Source organism: Melospiza melodia, chromosome 9 (assembly GCF_035770615.1).
Source record: "Melospiza melodia melodia isolate bMelMel2 chromosome 9, bMelMel2.pri, whole genome shotgun sequence".
Taxonomy (NCBI): domain Eukaryota; kingdom Metazoa; phylum Chordata; class Aves; order Passeriformes; family Passerellidae; genus Melospiza; species Melospiza melodia.
Genome location: NC_086202.1, coordinates 24,242,394 through 24,263,460, shown reverse-complemented (window position 1 = coordinate 24,263,460; position 21,067 = coordinate 24,242,394). Strand labels below are relative to the sequence as shown.

Sequence of the window (21,067 nt, the reverse complement as noted above, 5' to 3'; positions counted from 1 at the left end):
AGGGTCCGGGCTGGAATGAGCCGGGTCTGGGCTGGAATGAGCCGGGTCTGGGCTGGAATGGGCAGGGTCTGGGCTGGAATGAGCAGGGTCCGGGCTGGAATGAGCAGGGTCCATGCTGGAATGAGCAGGGTCTGGGCTGGAATGAGCAGGGTCCATGCTGGAATGGGCAGGGTCTGGGCTGGAATGAGCAGGGTCCGGGCTGGAATGAGCAGGGTCTGGGCTGGAATGGGCAGGGTCTGGGCTGGAATGAGCCGGGTCTGGGCTGGAATGGGCAGGGTCTGGGCTGGAATGAGCCGGGTCTGGGCTGGAATGGGCAGGGTCTGGGCTGGAATGGGCAGGGTCTGGGCTGGAATGAGCAGGGTCTGGGCTGGAATGAGCCGGGTCTGGGCTGGAATGAGCCGGGTCTGGGCTGGAATGAGCAGGGTCTGGGCTGGAATGAGCAGGGTCTGGGCTGGAATGAGCAGGGTCTGTGCTGGAATGAGCAGGGTCTGGGCTGGAATGGGCAGGGTCTGGGCTGGAATGAGCAGGGTCTGGGCTGGAATGAGCCGGGTCTGTGCTGGAATGGGCAGGGTCTGGGCTGGAATGAGCAGGGTCTGGGCTGGAATGAGCAGGGTCCGGGCTGGAATGAGCCGGGTCTGGGCTGGAATGAGCCGGGTCTGGGCTGGAATGGGCAGGGTCTGGGCTGGAATGAGGGCAGTCCATGCTGACTCCCACCCAGGGCCACAGCAGCCATCCTGCCCAGCTGCTCTCTCCTCCCTGCCAGCTCAGAGCTCCCCCCTCGCATGAATGATGTGGGTTTTGAGCCAATGTCTATGACAGTTAAAAGAAAAACATTAACTCTGATTTTTTAAAGTGAGGCTGCTATCACTGTCACACGAGAGAATGACAAATCTTTCATTGCTGAGGTGGCGTAGCAGAATTTTAATTGTTTTTCAAATAAATACAATGCTTAGATTTATATTTTGCTCATTTAAGCATTAGTGAAATTTTAAATAATCATTAAAGTTATTTTTCAAGGTACATAAGAACACTCTATATAAAAATACTTCTTTAAATAAAACATTCAAAACCGCATTATTAAATATTTGAAATGCCATAGATCTTATTATATTTCATAATTCAAAAAGGAAAAGGTTAGCAGCACATGTATTTAATTATTCTTTCCAAGCATACATTCATTTAAATGTCTCATTTTGAGTTTTTTTTTCCCCCCTTGGAAGATCTTAATTTTGTCTTTTAAGCCAATGAGACTTCAATGAAGGCAATATAGAATGTAAAATACCTCTGGTATTATTATATTCACATATAAAGTGTTTATTACTGAAGAGTGATTTACACTTTAAACTATGTTTATACTTAAAACAATAAAAATAAAACCAAACAGCAAATATAATGTTCGACATTTTAAGAACCTTCTGGACATCACCTTCCTTCCCCCCACCCCAAACACATTTCCAAAATCTTATAGTGATTTCAAGTGCATTTTTGGTTGCTCTATCTGCTACATCTACTTGCCCCAGGTTTGTGAAGACGTGCTAACTGCACTGGTTAGGAAAAGTTGTTAATGCTCTGAGCTTCTAAAACAATAAAGTACCGGGTAATCCAAAATTTTTAATCCAAATACCCAGACAGCAGAACATGTTGGCCACTACTGAGAACTTTGGTTATAAAGTTCCATTTTCTTCTCATGTAGGTACCTGAGACATCCTCAAAATTTCCTAAGAATTTTTTCAGAAAACACGAGAGGGTACTTTACCTCACCAATAGTGGGTTTTCATCCCCAAATCTGCTCTTTGATGATGTGGTTCATTTCTCATTCCAATGGAAGTAGCAAATATGTAATATGGCCTCTGTAACCTATTTCCATACAGATTTTTAAACTCTCCTGACAGTAGAGAGAGTTGTGTCTGATAGGACTCAACTGTGATTTATAGAACCAAGGCCTATACCCATCATTCTGGATGGCAAGAAGGGAGCAAAACAAACCACTGGGGCATCAATAATTTTTAGTTCCATGTGCAAACCAATATGGTCCTTCCAAAACCAGACCAAACCTGTAAACTTCTATTTTTTGTCCACCATTTGTCAGACTCTGTACTCCTGCTCCTCTGTGAACTTCAACAAGAAGGAGAAAATAGATTATTTCTCAGAAAAATTCTACTGCAGAGACAGCCACAATGCTGCCCTTCTCATCCCTTCTTGCCTGCACAAGCTACAGGGGGAGATGGATCACGGAACCACAGAATGGTTTGGGTTGGAAGGGACCTCAAAGACCATTTAGTTCCAACCTCCCTGTCACGGACTCCTGCTCACTGGACCAGATAGCTCAAAGCCCCGACCAACATGGCTTTGAATCATTCCAGGGATGGGCATCCATAACTTTTCTGGGCAGCCTGTGCCAGAGCCTCACCACCCTCACAGTACAGCATTTCTTCTTTATTCCTAATATAAATCTGCCCTCTTTAAAGCCTTTGCCCCTTGACCCATGCAGCTTTCCTGGGGGCCCTCTTTAGGTACTGGAAGGAGCTGTAAGGTATTCCAGAGCTGAAGTTAAATTCTGTCCAAATGAAAGGCACAACTGTGTTGTGTGCACATTCAGAAGAGGGCCTGAACTCCTCTTACATTTCTTGCCATCCCACTCTGTTATATTATTAGTTGGTCTCTGCCTGTAGTGATAAAAATGGTATTTAGGTCAATGTGTTCTTTGTTAATTGCATTAGCCATGTGCCTAAGACTTAGGCTTCCTCTTCTCCCAGCACTGCCTTTGGCTATTAACATGTGGTCTTTAAATATATGTCACTATTAACAGTGCACTCAATCTGTCAGGTGAGATGGATAGAGCCTGTTTTAGACAGACTAAGATAATCAGTGGAATGCTATTTACAAAATTTACATTGGTAGTGAGACTCCTTTTTATACTGAGTCTCCAAAAGCAGAGGGAAGAAATACATTTGTTTTCTGTTTATGAGCTCTAATAATACTCTATACTTTTTTTTCAATTTCTGCAAAATATTTTGGAATTTTATTTTGCAAATAGGATCATTTTCCCTTTGGAAAAAATTAATGTTATATTGGCTTTTATCTTCCAAGGGTTTTTCTGTCTGCATTTAAATTACCTTCTATTAGCAGAATTTTTCCTCACATGGTAGCAAAGATCAGAACATATTCATGTTCAATCCCACACACCTCCTGAAGCAGATTTAGCAAACAGAAAACTGCTTCTGGCTTGGAAACAGAAAATTTCTGCACTTGTAATGTGGCTAAGTCCAGCAGAAGGAGCTGCATTACTTCAACAATGGGCATCAAAATCAGAAGACCTTTGAGAGGTCTATATCCAGATGTAAAGAGAAATGCCTTCTCCTTGTTTATGGAATATCATTGGGTTCTACAAACTAGCTAAAATCCAGGCAGCCAGCTGATAATGAAATGAGGAATTCCAACACCAGCAGAGACTAAGAGCTTCCCTTAGCTAAACTAAAGTTTTGAGTTGAACTTTTTTTTCCCAAAGACATTTACTACATTTTGAGCAGGAAATCAATATCCTGATGCTATTTGCTAACTGTTCAGCTCTGAAAGATGATATTTGTTGCGACAGCCTCCAGGCTGGGGCTCTGCAGAGTCCGTGGCAGAGGCCCTGGTGCCCCAGCCGCGCTGCGCCCGTCACCGCTCCGTCCAGGCGGCTGTGGGGTAGCGTTCCAGGAGTGCATTCCTCAGCTGGGCTGTGTGGATCTTGTCTCTGGTCTCCACAGTGCAGATCACCTGGAAAAAGAATTAGGACCATTCCTGATGGCATGGCAGCAATCTCAGACAAAGCCATTTCCAACTTAAACCTAAAATGCACTCATAAAAACAACCAGTTCAAAATAAAAACTCTGTCCCTCATATCCGCTCTCTATGCAGGTAAGAGAACTGACATTGCAGACATCTGGGGCTCTTCCAGCCCATCTGCAGGACCATAAAACCTTCCAAAACCCTACTTTATAGCCTTCAAAGTTTAAATAAGACAGCTGATCCTCTGCTGGCTCTTGGGCAAGGTACCTCTCTGCTCTTGGCCTCCCTGGAGACATCTGTTAGCAGCCTCTCTTTTCCTTTCCCTGTGCGTGGCATTGCTGCCACCTCATGCACTATGACTATTAGCTCATCACATTTCTGTATTCCTGGCAAGTGTTTGTTCCAGTACTTCCATCCTTCAAGCTTTTTGCATTCTCCTTCTCTTGTCTGTCATGGAGTTATCCCCCAGTTCTCTATAATCTCTGCAATATTTTGGCTGGTTTCACTTCTCACACACCTTCTTGCTTAATTCTGTTTTTTGTTTGCTTATTGCATCACTTCTAGTTTTCTTTTCTGGTTGTTCTACTGCTAAATAAAACAACTTGGGCAAAACTAATCTTGATAGTTTTTTTTAATTTCTTCACTTTCCTCCAAAGGTACTGTTGAAATCCTGTCATGTAGACACTAAAGATAATAACTTGAATGGCATTTTTTAAATTTTTCAATTCTCTCTCTTTTTTGCATACTCACATCTCTGCCCCCATCACTTGAAAGCCTGGGCACTAGCAAAGATGAGGCACCAAATTAAAGGCACAGAAGGAAAATCATACTTCACAATTTGAGGCTCCTAACTTCCATTACTGATAGTCCTGCTGCAATAATCACTGGTGTTGAAAGTGCCACATGGGAAAACAGAAACATGGAAATCTAGCAAGGAAAGGACCCAAGATGAGTCACAGTGCAGCTACAGAGAGTTCAGTGTAGCAGCAAATCTACAGAGAGCAGAGAAACGGGGAGCCATGAAAACCTGGTGGTGGGCTGCTCCAGACATGCCCTGTCAAAATGTTCCTATCAGAGCTGCATCCCTTTTAGAAAACAAAAAATACTCTAATTTGTTTACAAGGACATTTCTAAATAAGAACTTAGAATTCATGGTTTCTGGAACTGTCTTAAAATAACAATAAACCTTTAGCAAAAGTGCTGAATGAAAATATAAAACACTAACACTCCAAGTTAATCTAAATAGCCATAGCTCACTTAATTAGAAAACTGGCTTCAGTTTCTCAAATACCCACCATGAAATAAGCCACAATTCTGATCTGGTCTTGTAATTCTTCACCTCTTGTGCTGCGCATAGTTCTATTTGTTTGGCTCTTTGGAATGCAAATTAGATGCTAATTTTTTCTTCTTCAAAAAAAGTGGGATTTAATCTCAAGAGAAGGACAGTCATAGAGGACAAGAAATAATGAGGAAAGGGGAGAGAACACAATGACTGGGAAAAGTATCTGAGAACACCAATGTACCCAACACCCATTATCCATTCCCTGCTTCATGTAAAATCTCCAAAGCTTTGCAATCATATCTTCAAGGGGACAGACACATCTCACATGGAGTCTGTAATTAAAAAAGTAAGATTCTTCCTCTTCCAGAGTAATCATGCCTGTTTTGTCCTGAGCAAATCAATAGCTGCTCCTGGAACCAGTCTGCATGGGAGAGATTCAGCCTTGAATGTCTCGGTGCAAGCTGCGGCTCTGCCCTGGGAGCAAGCACGGGGAAGCATTTTGATTTATGGCTAATTATCCTCTCTGCCCTTTCCTTTCTGCTCATGATGGAAACCAGGCAGACCTCAGTAGACTGGAGCCAGAGAGAGAGCTCTTTGCTCACAGAGAGCTTGTGAGCAGGCTGGATAAACGCTGTCATTCTGTTCTAAGCATGCACCACAAGCAGCAGCTGATAAGGGAGACACTGAGCTGCTGTGTGTCATAAAAGTACTAACAGCAACAGCAGTGCTAAAAAACAACCCCAGAAATTCACCTGATTTTTCACAGTTGTCAAAGAAAGGAATAGAGAACATTTGGTCCCAGCAGGAGTGAAGAGAGAATCACACAACACCTCGGGGCAGCTCCAGATCTCAGCAGCAAGGAAGGCAGGAATTTACTTTCTTGCTTAGATTAAGCCAATTTACACTGCAGTTATACTTTCACAAACTTTCTCTCTTGCTTGCTTTGCCTGGGACACATAATTTACATGAGTAAAGAGCAATCCTCACATTCACAGGGACTTTATGGGGTTATATTTTGTGTGGGAAGCAGAAGCACCCCAATACCTATAGGAGGTTGCATAGCTATTGATGACCTAAGAGTAAGTGCCCCAAAATGGTCTTATTTAAGAATAAACGACAAATCCTATTGCCTGATCTTTCTTGTACACCAGACAAGGTAACTTATGACAACTAGAGAAAAATTTACCTTAAACTTATTTCATACTGATAAGCCTCAGAACTATACATGGGATTTTGGAACCTGCAGAGCTCTTATTGGCTGCAGGGCCAGCTGTGCACAGCACACCTTGCTTTTCTCTGTATCAAAAACCCCACAAAACCACCAACAGAGTGCATTTTACAAATTTCTCTCCTACATATCATATCTTTGCTGGATTAATTAATTAAATAATTGTCTGGTCCAGTCAGACCATTAAAATAACCAGACAGATAGACCTTTTACTGCATTTAGGTTCCATTCCCTGTGACAGGTAATCTAAAGATATATTTCAGCCAAAGGGTTAAGTCAGCCTGTAAGTTTTTTTCAGAGCAGGCCTACAAGTTAAATTAAAGACAGAAGAGATTTCACTGAATACTGATGGCTTGTGGGGTTTATTTTATGACTGGAAATTATTGAGGAAGCAGGACAAAAGCTGAAAAAGAATTAAAGGAAAAAAATTATAAGAAGTTATTGCCATGCAACACCAAAATCCAGATGCATAAATCCAAACACTCTTTGGAATTACACTGACTTCAAAGACAGGAAATTTCATAACTTCATAACATAAAAGGTAGAAATATGCAAAGTTCTGTGCTGAATAGGGTGGACACCTCTACTACCTTTTAACTGCAAGATCTCAGTGGGGACGCTTCACCTTTTAGATAATATTTTCCTAGATTTTAAAAATTAATTTGGCATACCTGTCAGCTCCCTTATGTCTACTATCTGTAGGCTGTGTGTGCAAATAAACAGTGGGTGGACATGCTAAGCCAATGTTAGAGAGCAGAGGAAATGTGAGTAGTACTGGTGAATCAAGAGATTTCAGCCTTTTGTGCTTTTCCAGGCTCCATGCACAGCTAATCCTAAATAACCAGTGCAGTTCTTTATGTCTTTGAATCATCCATTGAACCTTTCTATTCTGCTTCTTTAATTCTAGAAATCATATTATTCATCTTAAGTATGAATAACTTAGTATTCATCATCTAAGTCTTAGTATTCAGGCATCTAAGTCTTTTTGCATAACTCAGTATTTATGATACACCACATTTAGCAACATTAGAGGTTTGCTTGCATGAAAGTCAAGTTAAGAAGGAAAACTTGATTTTTATATATACTGGTTTCTGTTCTGTATTTAGAAAAAGGGGTTTCTTTTAAAATAATTAACAGCTGGGCAATTTTGTGAATTATTTGGTAAACACCCAGTGTAGATTATGTCACATTACAGATTATTTGGTAACAGCAGCTCAGCTGATGGTTTGGGATCAGCTGCCAGATTGTCCCCGTGGTCAGAGCAATGGAATGCTTGAGAAAGAGAGCAGCAGCTGTCAGCTGGTTGTGCAAGCTGAGCCCTTATCTTTTGGCACTTGGGGCACTCAGGTGGGTGAGCACGAGCAGGAACAAGCTGCAGCCATTACGTAAGGCAGGTAAGAACCCACAGGAACACTCAGACCCTCCCAGGGCAGCCTCTCCTTCTCACAGGCTGCCCTGTGCCACAGACTGCTGGGGAATGCCTTAAAGAACAGCACCAAATTCTTCTGGGGACCCTCAGAAGAAATGGAGTGTTGAGCTTCCCACTCCCAGTGTCTCCACTCTGCAGCTGGGGATGGAACATGGAAGCAGAGCCTTGCCCAGGGTCATGCAGGGAATGCTTTGGGAATGATAGCACCTTTCTGCACATGTGAGCTGCACAGCTGCCTGCTCCAGTGTATCTGCTTCACAGGGCAATGACAGGCAATATGTTGGCAACTGGGGACTCTAATCCAAAATATTCCCTTCCATCCTTTACAGAATGCAAGCTGGCCCAAAATAATTTATTCAAATTGACCAGAGCAGACTAAAATAATTTATTGAGTTCTGGCCTGAGGTGAATGAACTGCATGAGAAAAACAGGCACTATGCCACACAAAGCCAGGAATTTCAGCACCACTGGGAGAATGTGCAATATTACTGAAAAGAAAAGGAAATATTTGATCTATGATTTAGCATTTTCATGCACAGACAAGAGGGAGAAGTAGTGTGGTGGATGTTCTTTTCACAGGCAGTCTCTTCCAAGTTCTCCAAAACCACAGCACAGTGAAGCTCCCAAGAGGCCTGAAGTGAACAGACCAGACAGCCCATAATGCCAGACAGGAGTGAGCTCAGAGGGAGCACTGCCACCCACTGAAAAGCTGCTGGGGCAATTCACAACCTTACAGAACCCTCCTGGACCTGCCCGTTTGACCATGCTGGCATTTCAGTGGGGAGAAGACTTTTCTAGAAAATGGATGAGCTCAAGGAAATTTTTTTCAACTAGGTTGCCCGAGTCCAAAAATTATACACTCATGAAGCAGGCAAGCTGCTGAACTACTTCATGGCAAAGAATGTCCTTACCCTATTAAGTTGCTTATTGATTTTTGTTCATTGACTTCTCTATGAGCCAATAGTATTATGAAATTAAAGGGACTTAAATGGTTTTAAAGAGGTTTACATATGGAAGCAATTTAAATGATAAATTGTCCCAATTGAATCTGAGGAATATTACTGATGGAGAACAGAGAAAGTTCACAGAAGCAAGTTGTAGCTCCCTCCCATGATTTGGGTAGTCCTTTAGATATCTGTATCCACTTAACTGGTGATATCAGATGATTATTTCATTAGCTCAGATCTTTTTTCTGCCTAGATATTCCCTGTCATCTAACCTCCTTCAACAGGTGTAAAATGTGAATCTTCCCAGACTGGTTATTTGTCTGATTTGCTAAGAGTTATCTATTCCAATACAGGGACTTTGGAAGTAGTTTCCTAACCAGTCAGGTAAGACTGAATAAGGGTGTATTCCTCTGCAAGAAAGAAATCCAGAATGAGTCACAAGGGAAGAGAATCTAAACTGGAGGTATGAGCAGGCAGAATCCTAAAGAAACTCCCATAATATTCTATGAAACACAAGCAGCTGATCCCTCTGCACAAGGCACTTCTTACTCTAATATAGACATATTCCTTCCTTAGTCTTTAGTACAGAAAAAAAATCTTATTTTTGCCACTAAAATGTTCCAAAAGTTTTTTTTTTCCAGAAGTGAAGATTGAACACAAAATTTCATTTTAGAAAGTCCTTACTTTTTCATTAAACCAGACTGTCAACAAGGATCTTCCCACAGAGTGTTCCAAGTGTGCACTAGATGAACAAGCACTAACCCTGAAAGGCACTAGAATGAAAAAAACCCAACCAAAGCAGCTCTGTCAGCCTGATAAGTGACTAGAAGCCAAGTTTCTCTCTGTTAGAAATAAAAGGGTACATCTAAAAGGATGATTAAATACTGAGGCAATAATCTTGACAGGACAGATTTAGTGTTTCAAATCAGCATCTATGCTCTCTGCTCTGTCCTGTCAAACACCTAATCTACATCCACAGTCACAAGCACACATTAAAGTCAGAATGAAATGGGTATGGCTGCAATGCCTTTCTTGTCATTACTGCCAGTACAGCACAAGGTGGTAATTTTGGTTCTTGATCCAGGTCTAAATTCATGCCTTATTTTATGTGCGGTAATTTATATTACAAATGATTAAAATGTTTTGATGACACTGGTCTTTGGCTCTTAGAAACAACAAAGAAAAAACCAAAATACTCTTCATAGATATTAGCTTTACTCTGAAAATAAGTATTTTTTCCTTGTACCTGGATAGAGCAAATTCATTTTGATGCTTACATATAAACCCTTTTTGACTACACATGTTTTAATTTTCAAAGAAAGCTTCACAGTCCTCTAGATATCACCAGATAGAGCTGCCTGCAGAGGTCTGTATGTCTGGGCCACTACTTTGTACTTCACATCTAATTATGCAATAGCCTCTCCCAGACTGGTTGAAAGCCATCATGCAAATTCAATATCCAATTAAATTATTCAGGGATGCAAATTCCTCCCTTCACCCTTTTTGTACAACACTGTCAGATTCTTGAAGTGAAATTACACTGTTTAAAGTGCAGAGAATACTATATAGCACTGTTTTCATTCAGGGCCTGTATTTACTAAAAACTAAAAAACCAAACCAAACCAAACAAAAAAAGAGAAACACCTAAGACAGTAGATTTAATTTGATTTGCCTAATAATTGCATTAGTAAAAACTACAAGTCTCACTCCATATAAATGGCATTGAAAACTTTATAAGAGTTACAGGCTTTATTGAATCTAACCTTCAGTGAAAAGCATTTCCAGAGCTAAGTTGGTCACTCAGAGGGGTTTATCCACCTCCTGCACCTCGTGCAGTGAGTGTCACACTATCTCCAAATCAGCCAAAGCTGGCCTATCATTATGGCACACTGCAGAACAATGTGGGTTAAGTCCTAGATGCTTGAGAGTATTGATGATATCATGTACCATAGTGATCTTTAATCTGCCTCTTCTTTATATCTGCAAGTGAAAATATTGAGGAGGCTTTTGCATCCAGGCGGGAAATTAAATTTAAAGGCAAAAATCAACGAGATTGCTTACCCAGTAACTTTTCTGCACCCCAATTATGAGCCTGATTAGCAAAGATCTCTAATTTGACTTCCACCTGGGGTTTCACAAACTAAGTCAGGTTGGACCTGGACAGCAATAGCATGAAATCAGTAGGACCACACCTTTGCCAAACCAGTTGAAATAAGAGATGCATCATGAGAAAAATGGTCCTTTTAAGAGACACCATTAGCTGGTAGCACCTCTTCACTCTTTCTGCATCCAATACTCAACAAAGGAATAATGGCTTTCCTCTGTGCTCTGGGTGGCTAAGAAACAAAACTGAGTCCCTAGTTTAAAAGGAGAATTCCTTAAGAGTGTTCTCTACATTGCTTTAAGGCAAACATGTCAGACAATTACAGCCAGCCTACACAGCTGGCTCTTCAAGTTCTGGATGGATGCTCCAGCTTGCTCACCTCCTCCAGCACCTGCCACACGTGTCAGGAGGGTTCATACCAGCAACAGTGCCATGCAACACCTGGAGTACCTCACCACAGTGTTGCAACAGCAAGTAAAACTGGTCCTGTATTATTTATAAGCCTGCTAAGTGTTTGGCAAGAAGCTGTACTACACAGAGGAAATAATCTCTGACACTCTGCTGGGCTTTTTCAACATAGGCATAAAGAGACAAGGAAACAGAATAAACCAGGGGAGGCCATTACTATTAGAGAAACTGAAATTGCATCTCATCTTACCTCGACAGTGAAAAGCTCGGATGTCACAAATGTGCGTTCTTGTTTGATATCCAAAACTCTAGATCAAATAAGGGACAAATTAGAGATCACAACAATCCCCTGTCATTGCAAAACAGTTCCTGAAAGTGTTTGGAGAGTAAACGTATTTCCTTCTTTCTGAATTAGACGCAATTCTATGCCACAAAGGTGTTTTCGGACTGGAACAAAAATCAAGGAAATAAAAACTTTTCTGCAATATAACAAGGAGAAAACCTTTGACTAATTAATTACTTACAGACTTGGCTTCAGAGATGTTTGGAAACGTTTCCCAATCTTTAATAATCTTTGTGCTAATCTGTGATTATATTTCCCAACTATTAGTCTGATTTACCTTGCTTCTTCCCGAGCCAAAAGCTCCAGTAGCTTTGACATGTCTCCTGGGCAGTCAGAAATCACAAGGGAAAATCTGCACACTCTGTTATCCAGGGTCAGGGCACGAGCTATGCACTGCTGCAGCAAATGTAATTCCAGGTTTCCACTGCATATAACAACTGCCACTCTGAAAACAGACAGAAAAACAAGAGTTTTGATTAGCACTTGCCTGTGTAAAGGAACTATAAATCATAAAGACTGTGCCAAAATCAGCCTAAGGTCTGCTAGAACCTCCCCTCAATAAATATTACAGATTAGAGGGCTCCCGCCTCAGTATCCATATTGTGAGCAGGTAGGGGAGGCCTATAATTTGGCTGCATTAGTTGGTCTGAAATGTTGTTTTCATTTCACGTTTCCTGGAGATTTGAGTTTTATTAGCAATAATTAGCTGGGGAACTGTAGGTCTAAGTTGCAAGTTTTAAGAATTTGACATAATTCTCACCTGGAAGCTCTAAGTTTCAGTCTCTTACTGATCAGACAAAATGTATGTTCAAGGTTTTCTGTAACCATTGATTAAATTCATCACAACCCTGAAAAACGAGTGCAGAAATGTTTGAAGTGCAAGTGAAGAGCCACATGATTAGTCTATGAAAATATCTCTGCAGAGTCAAATGTACCCTCTTTGCATTTTCCCTTTTATTGTAGCTGTACTGAAATGTGTTGCTGCTCTGTGTGCACTGCCAGCCTCTTCTGAAGAATTGTCTCAGCAGTATTTTAGTGTGCAATCCTCTGCACTAGAAATCTTATTTTGTCTTGAGGGCATGTATGTTTAAATACATTCTGGACTATGACCTGAGCCAAGGCCCAATCCACTTAAGTGCTGAGTCCTCAGGCCGAGAGGCCAGGCAGCACTGGGCCACACGCTGAACACCAGGCACAAGGATAATCCCTCTGAGTGTGTGCACGGCTCTCAGGAGGGGAGGCAGCTGCCACTGGGTCACTGCAGCAGGCAGCCCAGCTCTGTCCCACCACAGACAGGGCTGGAATCCACAAGTGGAACAAGAGGAGACAACAGGCTGACAAGGGCAGGACACTGTCCTGGCAGGTGTGATGATGCCTCGTAGAGCTGTAACTGTCTTTCCCCAGATATCTGAGAATCAAGGAGTCAAGGAAAGGGACAAGATGTGCCAGGGCTCCAGGCTGACATCTGTCTGGTTCAGCACAATCTTACCACCTGTGACCAGTCCATTCAGGCTGAAGTTTCGACCACCAATGAACCCCTTGCCAGTTCAGGGGCAGGAACTGCCTGGTCACCCACAGAACAAGGACATGGTCACTGTTTCCTAGCACCAGGGTGCTCAGTCCCATGTTTCTGCCACAGTTCCCTGTTTGCAGCAGCTGCTGTACCTTTTACCCTTCAACTCAGGCAGCTTCCCTGCCACCAGTGCTGCAAGCCCAATGGCCCCTTCTGCATCAACCGTGGCTCGCTCGTACTCCAGCAGCCTCAGCATGGAAATGAGGATGTCCTCCTCCCTGAAAGAGAGACCTGGGTCAAAACAAATCAAATCAAAAGAGCTCCCAGAAGCAGAAGATAACACATTTATGGGTAACTGGGTTCTTACCATCCACCCAGATACATGTGACCCCAAGGTGGTGTTACAGAATGCTGTGCTGCTGCTGCGTACATCAGACTCATTATTAACTGAAAGACAGGATGGCTTTTTACTAGAAATATTACCCAAATCCTAGTAGCAAGTGTATTCCACAAATGTGGCCTTGTGAAGATTTAGAAGAGGTTTGTCAAGGGCTGCCTTCAAGTGTTGCAGAACACAAGGACAAGTTTTACATCCAGAGCATGACCAGGTAGTGGTGGCAGGTGAAATTTTGGCCAAAGGGTGAGTTTGGACAACACTTTCAGTCATATCACTTAGTTTTAGGTAGTCCTGTGAGGAGCTGGGAGTTGGACTTGATAATCCTTCATAGATCTCTTCCAATTTGAGCTACTCTGTGATTTCTATGGTTTGTGGGTCTGGGTTCAAAGCCTTCAGTGCCCCTCTTGGAAGGAAAGGTACCCCATGCCCACACTCCCCTAGTCTGCATGTTGCATTTTTCATACAAAACAACGTGCATCCTGAGTTATTCATTTCACTGCTTTTCTTCACCCACCTCACAGTAACAACTTTATCCACAAGCTTCCCGGTCAGCTGCAAAGAATTGCTGCCAAAGCAAACTCCACTCACATCTGCAGATTTCAAAAGACAAAAAAATGAAGTTGGCTGCTTTAGACATATTCAACATTTTTTAGAGTCCTGGCTGGTTTGTGCCTTTAATGAGTGCAGCACACTGCTGTTACATGACCTTAAGTTACTTGATTTTTTTCATGTGACAGAAACGTGTTTGGCAATGAAAGAACAACTCTCACAAGAAGATTTTGCCATTTTGGACCCCTTCAAGAAACTTCTGATACTTCATTGGTATTGTTGCAGTGTGAGAGTGACCCTGCAGCCCAGTGCTTTTCACTATTCAAGGAGGATTGAAGGAGAGGAGACCCAAGCATGGTATTGGGATTGTTAGCTCCAGCAGCACAGCTGGCTAAGAGTGCAGACACAGGCAGAGCTAACCAAGAGAAATTAGAAGTTTCTTACAAAACTCCCATTTAATCCAAAACTTCCAGAGATTTGAACATCAGGCAAACAGGATGTTCTTAAATTGCTTAACAGATGAGGTTTTTTGAGCAAATGATAAGGAAACAACTCTACCATTTACAAGCACTTTTGTTCTGAGTACAGTTTTGGGTCTAAATATTTAAGCACTGCATCATTTTCCTGCCTTTTCCACAAGAGCTTTCCCATTGACTTCACTGGTTTAGATGCTGTGTGTGAGCACAACGTTCAGACAAATAATCTCATATTTCTAAGTATTCATGTACTAGAAATAATATTTTACCCCATCAGGGTGTGGGGGAAAATGTGGCAGAATTTGCTCTTACAGCTTGAACTAAATTGTAACTCTTCAGAGAACTTCCTTAAAATATGTTTGAATTGAAATAGTAAGAAAATTATATAGTTGGAGAAATCTGTTACAACCTTTATTTTACCTCCAAAAGAATATTGCATTTTCTCACCTCCATAGAAGTGATGATTGTTGCAGGCCTGGTCGTCATTTGGGTGGCCAGCTTTTAAGGACTCTTGCAATACTGGGAAACTTTCAGATTCAACTCCCTGAGGAAGAGAGAGGTTGTCACTTTTTTATTGAACCAGTTGTAGCAGAAGTTACCACCAAAGTAGACAGCCAAATCTACAGAAATTTCCTCTTCAAATTAACAATCAATTTCAAGTGTCAAAACAACCATGCTACCACTAAACTTATTCTGCGGCTTACTTAGGACCAAATTTTTCCAGTAAGAACTTATTTCAAAACACAGAACTGGATTTTATTTGCTTAGGAGAAGACTTCCCATGCTTTTCTCTTAAATCCAGCCAAACTGCCAAGGGACAGGAACTTCTCTGGTTCTTACAGGGTCTTCTCTGAGGCAAAGCCCACGGGATCAGAGAGTTCCTGCCTCAGCATAGGCAGTCTCTGCAAGTGTCACTAGATACCAGTGTCTTTTGTAAACAGCAATGCTTAATAGGTGAAAGGCAACTTACAATTACAGAAATATGTGGGTTGAGGTGTTTGAGTGCAGCAGCTGACCCTGCCAGCAAGCCACAGTGGCCTCCTGCAGGGAAAATCACGGCGTCCAGCTTTGGCACCTGCTCGTACATCTCCAGCCCCACGGTCCCCAGGCCTGACAGGTACACAGCACTGTCCTCCCTGCAGATGGAAGGGCACACATCAGGGAGGTCAGGGCAGGAATAATAATTCCATCTACTGCTTTCAAGATCTTGTTCAGCAGAAAAAGATAAATGTGAGTAAATCAGCAGCACATGAGGGGAGGAGGTGATGCAACAGGATGGTGCCATGAGGTGGCACAGCCTGCTCCTGCCCACTGGGAGAAAACCTGTGCTATAGACAAGCCCCTCAAAGAGTTTTCAGACTGAAGAACACTGAACTCCCATTGTTATCAGGGGTTTACAGAAATGGCAGGGAGAAGTCATATTTCCATTGCCATCACTTCCTTCGGCCTCATAAATTTTAAATGTTGCAGTCTAAAGTACAAGCAAAGCCTCGAAAAGGAATCCTCTCTTTACTTATCAGTGGATTTAGTGCTTGTGATGAATGGAAATTTTCATGAGATTTAAGCAGTGTGTTCAACCTCACAAATATCAAGGAGACTGCTAGAGTTGTCTTTCCACAGTCCACAGCCAATATCTGATACCTTTCCATTAAGCAAAGCACTTAGTCATGCCAAAATATTTACTGGTAAAATACTTTCAGGCAAATGTAGTATAAATAATAGGGACAAGCAGCATCAAAAAATGAAGAAAGCTCCAGTATACCGTCATGACTGACCTGGATCTATTTCTAAAAGCTGGTTTGCATTTTATTTACAAGTTAGCAATGATGTAAATGTAGAACTACATGTAAGAAAATAAATACGAGCTGTCTGTACATTCTGCTTTTTCTGGCAAACAGAATTGCAAATCAAATGGTTATACTTGATTTACTTGACCCAAGGATGTTTGGGTACTAGGAAACTTTTTTTATTACTGTACCTGTTCGACAGGCACAGAGAGGCTCAGTGTAAGAGCACAGAATTCCTGCAAGGAGGAGACCAAGGCCCTTGAGAAGTTACCTCACAGAAAATTCTTCAGGGCCAAGGTCTATATAACTACATAAGAAAGGTTTGGATTAATGAACTTCCACTCCTGTAGCACAGCCATAGACAAAGGCAAGAAGTCATAGTGGAATGAGTAACTGAATCCTTGTATTTACTGTCTTCATCAAGATACTGAAGGAGCTCTCTCCTCCTCCTTATATGTGACAAAAGATATCACTGGGCTCCTGAACAGTTCTGGAGACTTATTCCCAAATAAGGTTCAAATCCAAGTTTGTGGAGCTACCCCTGCCATAGTTCCATGGGGTACAAGGGGACCTGCAAAAATGAAGGAAGGCTTGAAACATTCACTGAAGGAATAAAGCCTCTCTAACAACTGAAAACTGTCCAAATGAGACTGCTCTGAGCATGGAGAGCTATTAGCAATCTCAGATCACCATCTTTTCCTTGATAACATCCAGTTGAAACATGAGTTCACTGATCAGCCATCAGCTTTTATAATAAAATGGGTGCATTTCTTTGCATTTGACTAATAACTTTTGCTTTTTGAAAGTAAAAAATATATAATATGCCATTGAGGCAAAATGAAGGAAGAGGGCAGATAAATCTAGACTGGAGACTGAAACAAGCATTTTTGAGCCAGAGCCAGAAACTTGGATATTTGCCTTTTGAAATGTGTGATATATCAGCAGTCAAAGATGGGCTGTCAGGCTGTAGTTTTCCAATGAAGTTTTGGTGTGGCAGCTACAAGGCTCTGTTTGTATTTGTTCCAAGGAAAGAACTCAGTCTGTTGGATAGAGTAACAGACTAACCAGATCAGAAATAATCAGGTTTGATCAGCATTCAGATATGGGGTTACACAAGAAAGAAATGGGCTCTCAAGGATGGAAGATGTGTAATTCAATCTGCAGCACCCTTTCCTCCCTGATTCACAAAGGAATGTTTCTCACATCCGCACAGAGGGACTTAGTTATTGGCAATAGTCACATTGCATTTATAATGAGGTCCTGAGCCCCTGTAGTTAGCAAAAATTTCAGGGCACCTAGGCAGCAATTAGGCAAAATAAATGATTGAATTCCAATTTGAAAAATCACATTTCCTTCCTGGGATTCCCCAGGAAGTTGCAACCGAGAAAAAAGGTGTTCTCCATCTATTTGAATTCTTGCACGGTCATTTTCATGACACAGAATTTTAATTGCACCCAGCAATGGGAAGAGCTGACAGTGACACACCCAGCTGCAGGCACAGCCCAGCCCAGTCACGTACCCAACCCTTCTGCCTCAGGAAGGGCAGAATGAATTCCTGGGTGAGGAGACCCAGAGACCAAATTGCTATGGATTGCATCCCAGCTAGAATTAAACTCGAATACAATGACATTTTGCAAGTTACACTCTTGGGAGCTCAGCTGGTATTTTACAGCTTTGGCAAGTGTCAAGAATGTGTGTCAGACCCACACAATCCATAAAGGCACACATTACACTGGGAAACCTCTCCACATCTACACCTAACAAAATATTTTTCAGATATCCCATTATGAAAAGCCTCACAATTCAAGTGGGGGGTTTCTTCCTTTTTTTTTTTTTCAGTGAAAAATTGCATCTGTGAGTTTTTAATTAAACACAGTCACAGATTGAACAACTTGTTTCATGTAACCTGAAACAAATCAGAGTGCTTTAGTATTATTACTGGTAGTGTGTACATTTAGAGTTTCTCAGTGTTGGATACTTAAGTTCCACACATGCATTGTCCCTGGAGCTTCAAGAACTTGGAGAATATCTACCTCATATAACAAATAATTATTTAGGGATGAGGGGAAGATAAAACATCAAATTACAATAAAATAATTTAGTTCTTTTGTGTGAATGTGATAGTTGATGCAAGCCAGCTGGAGGTTAATACATCAATTGAAAAATGGCTGACAGAAATTTGGAAATCACCAAGTTAGGGAAAACTAAGGTGGTTTTCAAAGGAGCTTTAAAGTGTTTAAAATTCATTGGGATTCAGGGCACCTCATTCCCCATTGAAAATCCCAGTCTGGGACCAGACTGTGCCCACGGTGGCAGACCAGGCCCATGAAGCAGCCCTGTGCGTCACTGGCTGCTGGCAGAGCTAACACAGGAGTTGAACAGCACAGTCTGTAGTACTGCCTTCCCAATACACCAGCTGGGAAAGAACTTCTATTATTCTGCTCCATTCTGGGATCTTCTTCCCAGGCAACACCCCTCACCATCACTGTGTTTGAGGCAGCAGTGCCTGGGAGCTGGTAGGGAGCAGGCACTCCCTGCAGGAGATGCCATACAAACAGCAGGAGTGGGATGAAGCCTGCACAGAAGCAGCAGTGGTAGGGGGACAATAACATTCCAGCTCAGGGTATCAGAGGGACCACTGTTAATGATTCACCCCTCTGTGCTTTTGGAAATCTTTCTTGAAGAAAGGTAAAAAAAGAAAAGGGGCAGGGCGGAGGGGGAATGCATAAGAGGCTACAGATAAAAGAGAAAAGGAAAAACGTAGGAGTTCTAAGAGTTTTTGCCTGTATTATTTACGTTTTTGTTAGATCTGCCTTGTCCAGTGACCTCAAATAGTTCAAATTTAGATTTGTGCTCATCCTTAGCTACTTTAAACATATGTATGAAGTAGACTCTCAATCATTGTTTTTCATGACAGGATCAGTTTTGCTCCTCGCACCAGATATGTGAAAATCTTAGAGCATTAACCTCTTCTTGCTCCACATTTTCTCACTGAACAATTTTAAAGATTAACTGTTACCCTTGTAACTTCAAACAGAGAGACCAGAAATGAACACCAGCCTAAATACTTTCTGATGGAGTTACTAAAGAATTAAACTATAGCCACTATCATATTAGCTCATAAAAATCAGAGTTTGCCTAATTGAGGGGCAGAGAAGTGTGTTTCATTTTGTTCTCCGTCCCCAGCTGTTACAGAAAGACACGATTTGTGCCTGGGAACACGTAACTGTCCATATTCCAGGTAAGAGGAGCGTTTGGATGAGCTGTGATAATTTTAATGAGACTGTTTTTGCCGAGCTGTGCAGGATCTGGTGAGCTGTCCCTAGCGTGCCCGCTGTCACTCACTCCTCCAGGTAGAGGTATCCGTTCTCCTGCGCCAGCCTCCGCGCGTGCAGCTGGGCGTCCTTGGCCGTGCTGCCGTAGGAGATGACCATGGCGCCGTAGTCGCGGCACATCCTCACGCGGGCCGGGGCCGTGCTGGGGCACAGGATCACGAACACGGGCACACGGAGCTCTGAGGCGTGGTGGGCAACAGCCATGGAGAAGTTGCTGTCTGAGGCCACGATCACCCCTTTTCTTTGCTGCTCCTGAAAACAGAGTTGCAATTGCACGTTAGTGTCACATAGCTGTCCCATATGATCCTGGATCATTCTAATGATCTGGTTTCCTTTTTTCCCTTACTAGCTGATTGAATTGTGATGTTATGGTACACTGTATGCATGGCTGGTGTGATCTCAGGATTTACACACAAAGCTAAAACAGCACAAGGTCAATCCCTGTGCCTGCACTCCTCTGGGTTCAATTCTTGTTCCATGGGAAAGAGCTGAAAAACTCCAACTAATCACAGAAGAGCTGATAGGTCCCTCAGAGCTTATATCTCTGCTCTGCCTGTATGAAATTATTTCATTTCTGCTTCCTTTTAATAGAAGATTTCATTTATATTATTACGAAAGGCGGAATAACCACTGCTCTGGGCTGCTGTCTCATGCCAATTTTAACAATGACTGCAGAGACTCCTATGACAATGGCAATGACCTCCTATGACAAATGATAAACAAGCTATTCATGTAAGAAAACTGAAATTCATTACAAAATCAATTGGTGATCTAGATCTTTGTCATCACTAATTGTAATTCAATTTCATCATTGCTCATCAGTTTGGTGGTTTCAACACATCAGAACTACAGTACACATAAAAACACTTGCATCTTAATGCCATAAGAAAATGCTGATGTTTCCATTTTGCAAGCTTTTGTTTCAAACATTAAGAATTTCAGCAGCAGACCAGCCAATTGTAAATAAAGTAGTATTCTACATTCAGACCAATCTCTGTTCACATGCTATGTTCAGTACAATGATTCTTAAGACAAGAACACTGTGATTCCATGGAGATTAGAGGCAAATTTATCTTCAACTCTACTCCATTTTCATGAAGCAGAGCTACTGTGCTCCTTTTTGAATGCTGACATTTTGCTGTACCTGAGGCAATGACATCAGAAGGTAAAGTACACCTCGTTCCTTCACAGACCCCGTGTACTGGAGGAACTCCTTCTTCAGGTAGATGTCCATCCCATACTGCTTGGATAGCCTAGAGTACTGGAGTAGATAAATAATAGTATGTCAATATATCTACTGCTAAGAAAAAACTTCCACACCTCATGTTGAGGCATGAATTCTACTGCTATATATGAGCTCTAAAAAGCAAAATTCATCTTCTGGTTCTTCATTCACAACAGAGTACTGTTACCTACCAGGTCCTTCTGCTTTATGGAAGTGATTTTCAAACTCACAGCAGTGAAATATGGACCACATGCCATTAAGAACTCTGAAAAT

The 21,067-nt window shown here is 42.0% G+C and overlaps 1 protein-coding gene across 2 annotated transcripts in view; it reads right to left on the bottom strand.

Moving 5' to 3' along the window:
• Positions 1–906: 906 nt before the first annotated feature.
• Positions 907–21,067, bottom strand: part of LOC134422096 (L-threonine ammonia-lyase-like) — a 31,940-nt gene continuing 11,779 nt past the window's right edge. For both annotated transcript variants that reach the window (XM_063163899.1, XM_063163898.1), the window contains exons 4-12: positions 20,714–20,830; positions 19,580–19,821; positions 15,418–15,583; positions 14,895–14,991; positions 13,937–14,012; positions 13,178–13,303; positions 11,790–11,957; positions 11,420–11,477; positions 907–3,759 (exon numbers count right to left, since the gene is read on the bottom strand). In XM_063163899.1, coding sequence (XP_063019969.1) covers positions 3,661–3,759; positions 11,420–11,477; positions 11,790–11,957; positions 13,178–13,303; positions 13,937–14,012; positions 14,895–14,991; positions 15,418–15,583; positions 19,580–19,821; positions 20,714–20,830 — 1,149 coding nt within the window. In that variant the 3' untranslated portion in view covers positions 907–3,660. The remainder of the gene's footprint in view (positions 3,760–11,419; positions 11,478–11,789; positions 11,958–13,177; positions 13,304–13,936; positions 14,013–14,894; positions 14,992–15,417; positions 15,584–19,579; positions 19,822–20,713; positions 20,831–21,067) is intronic.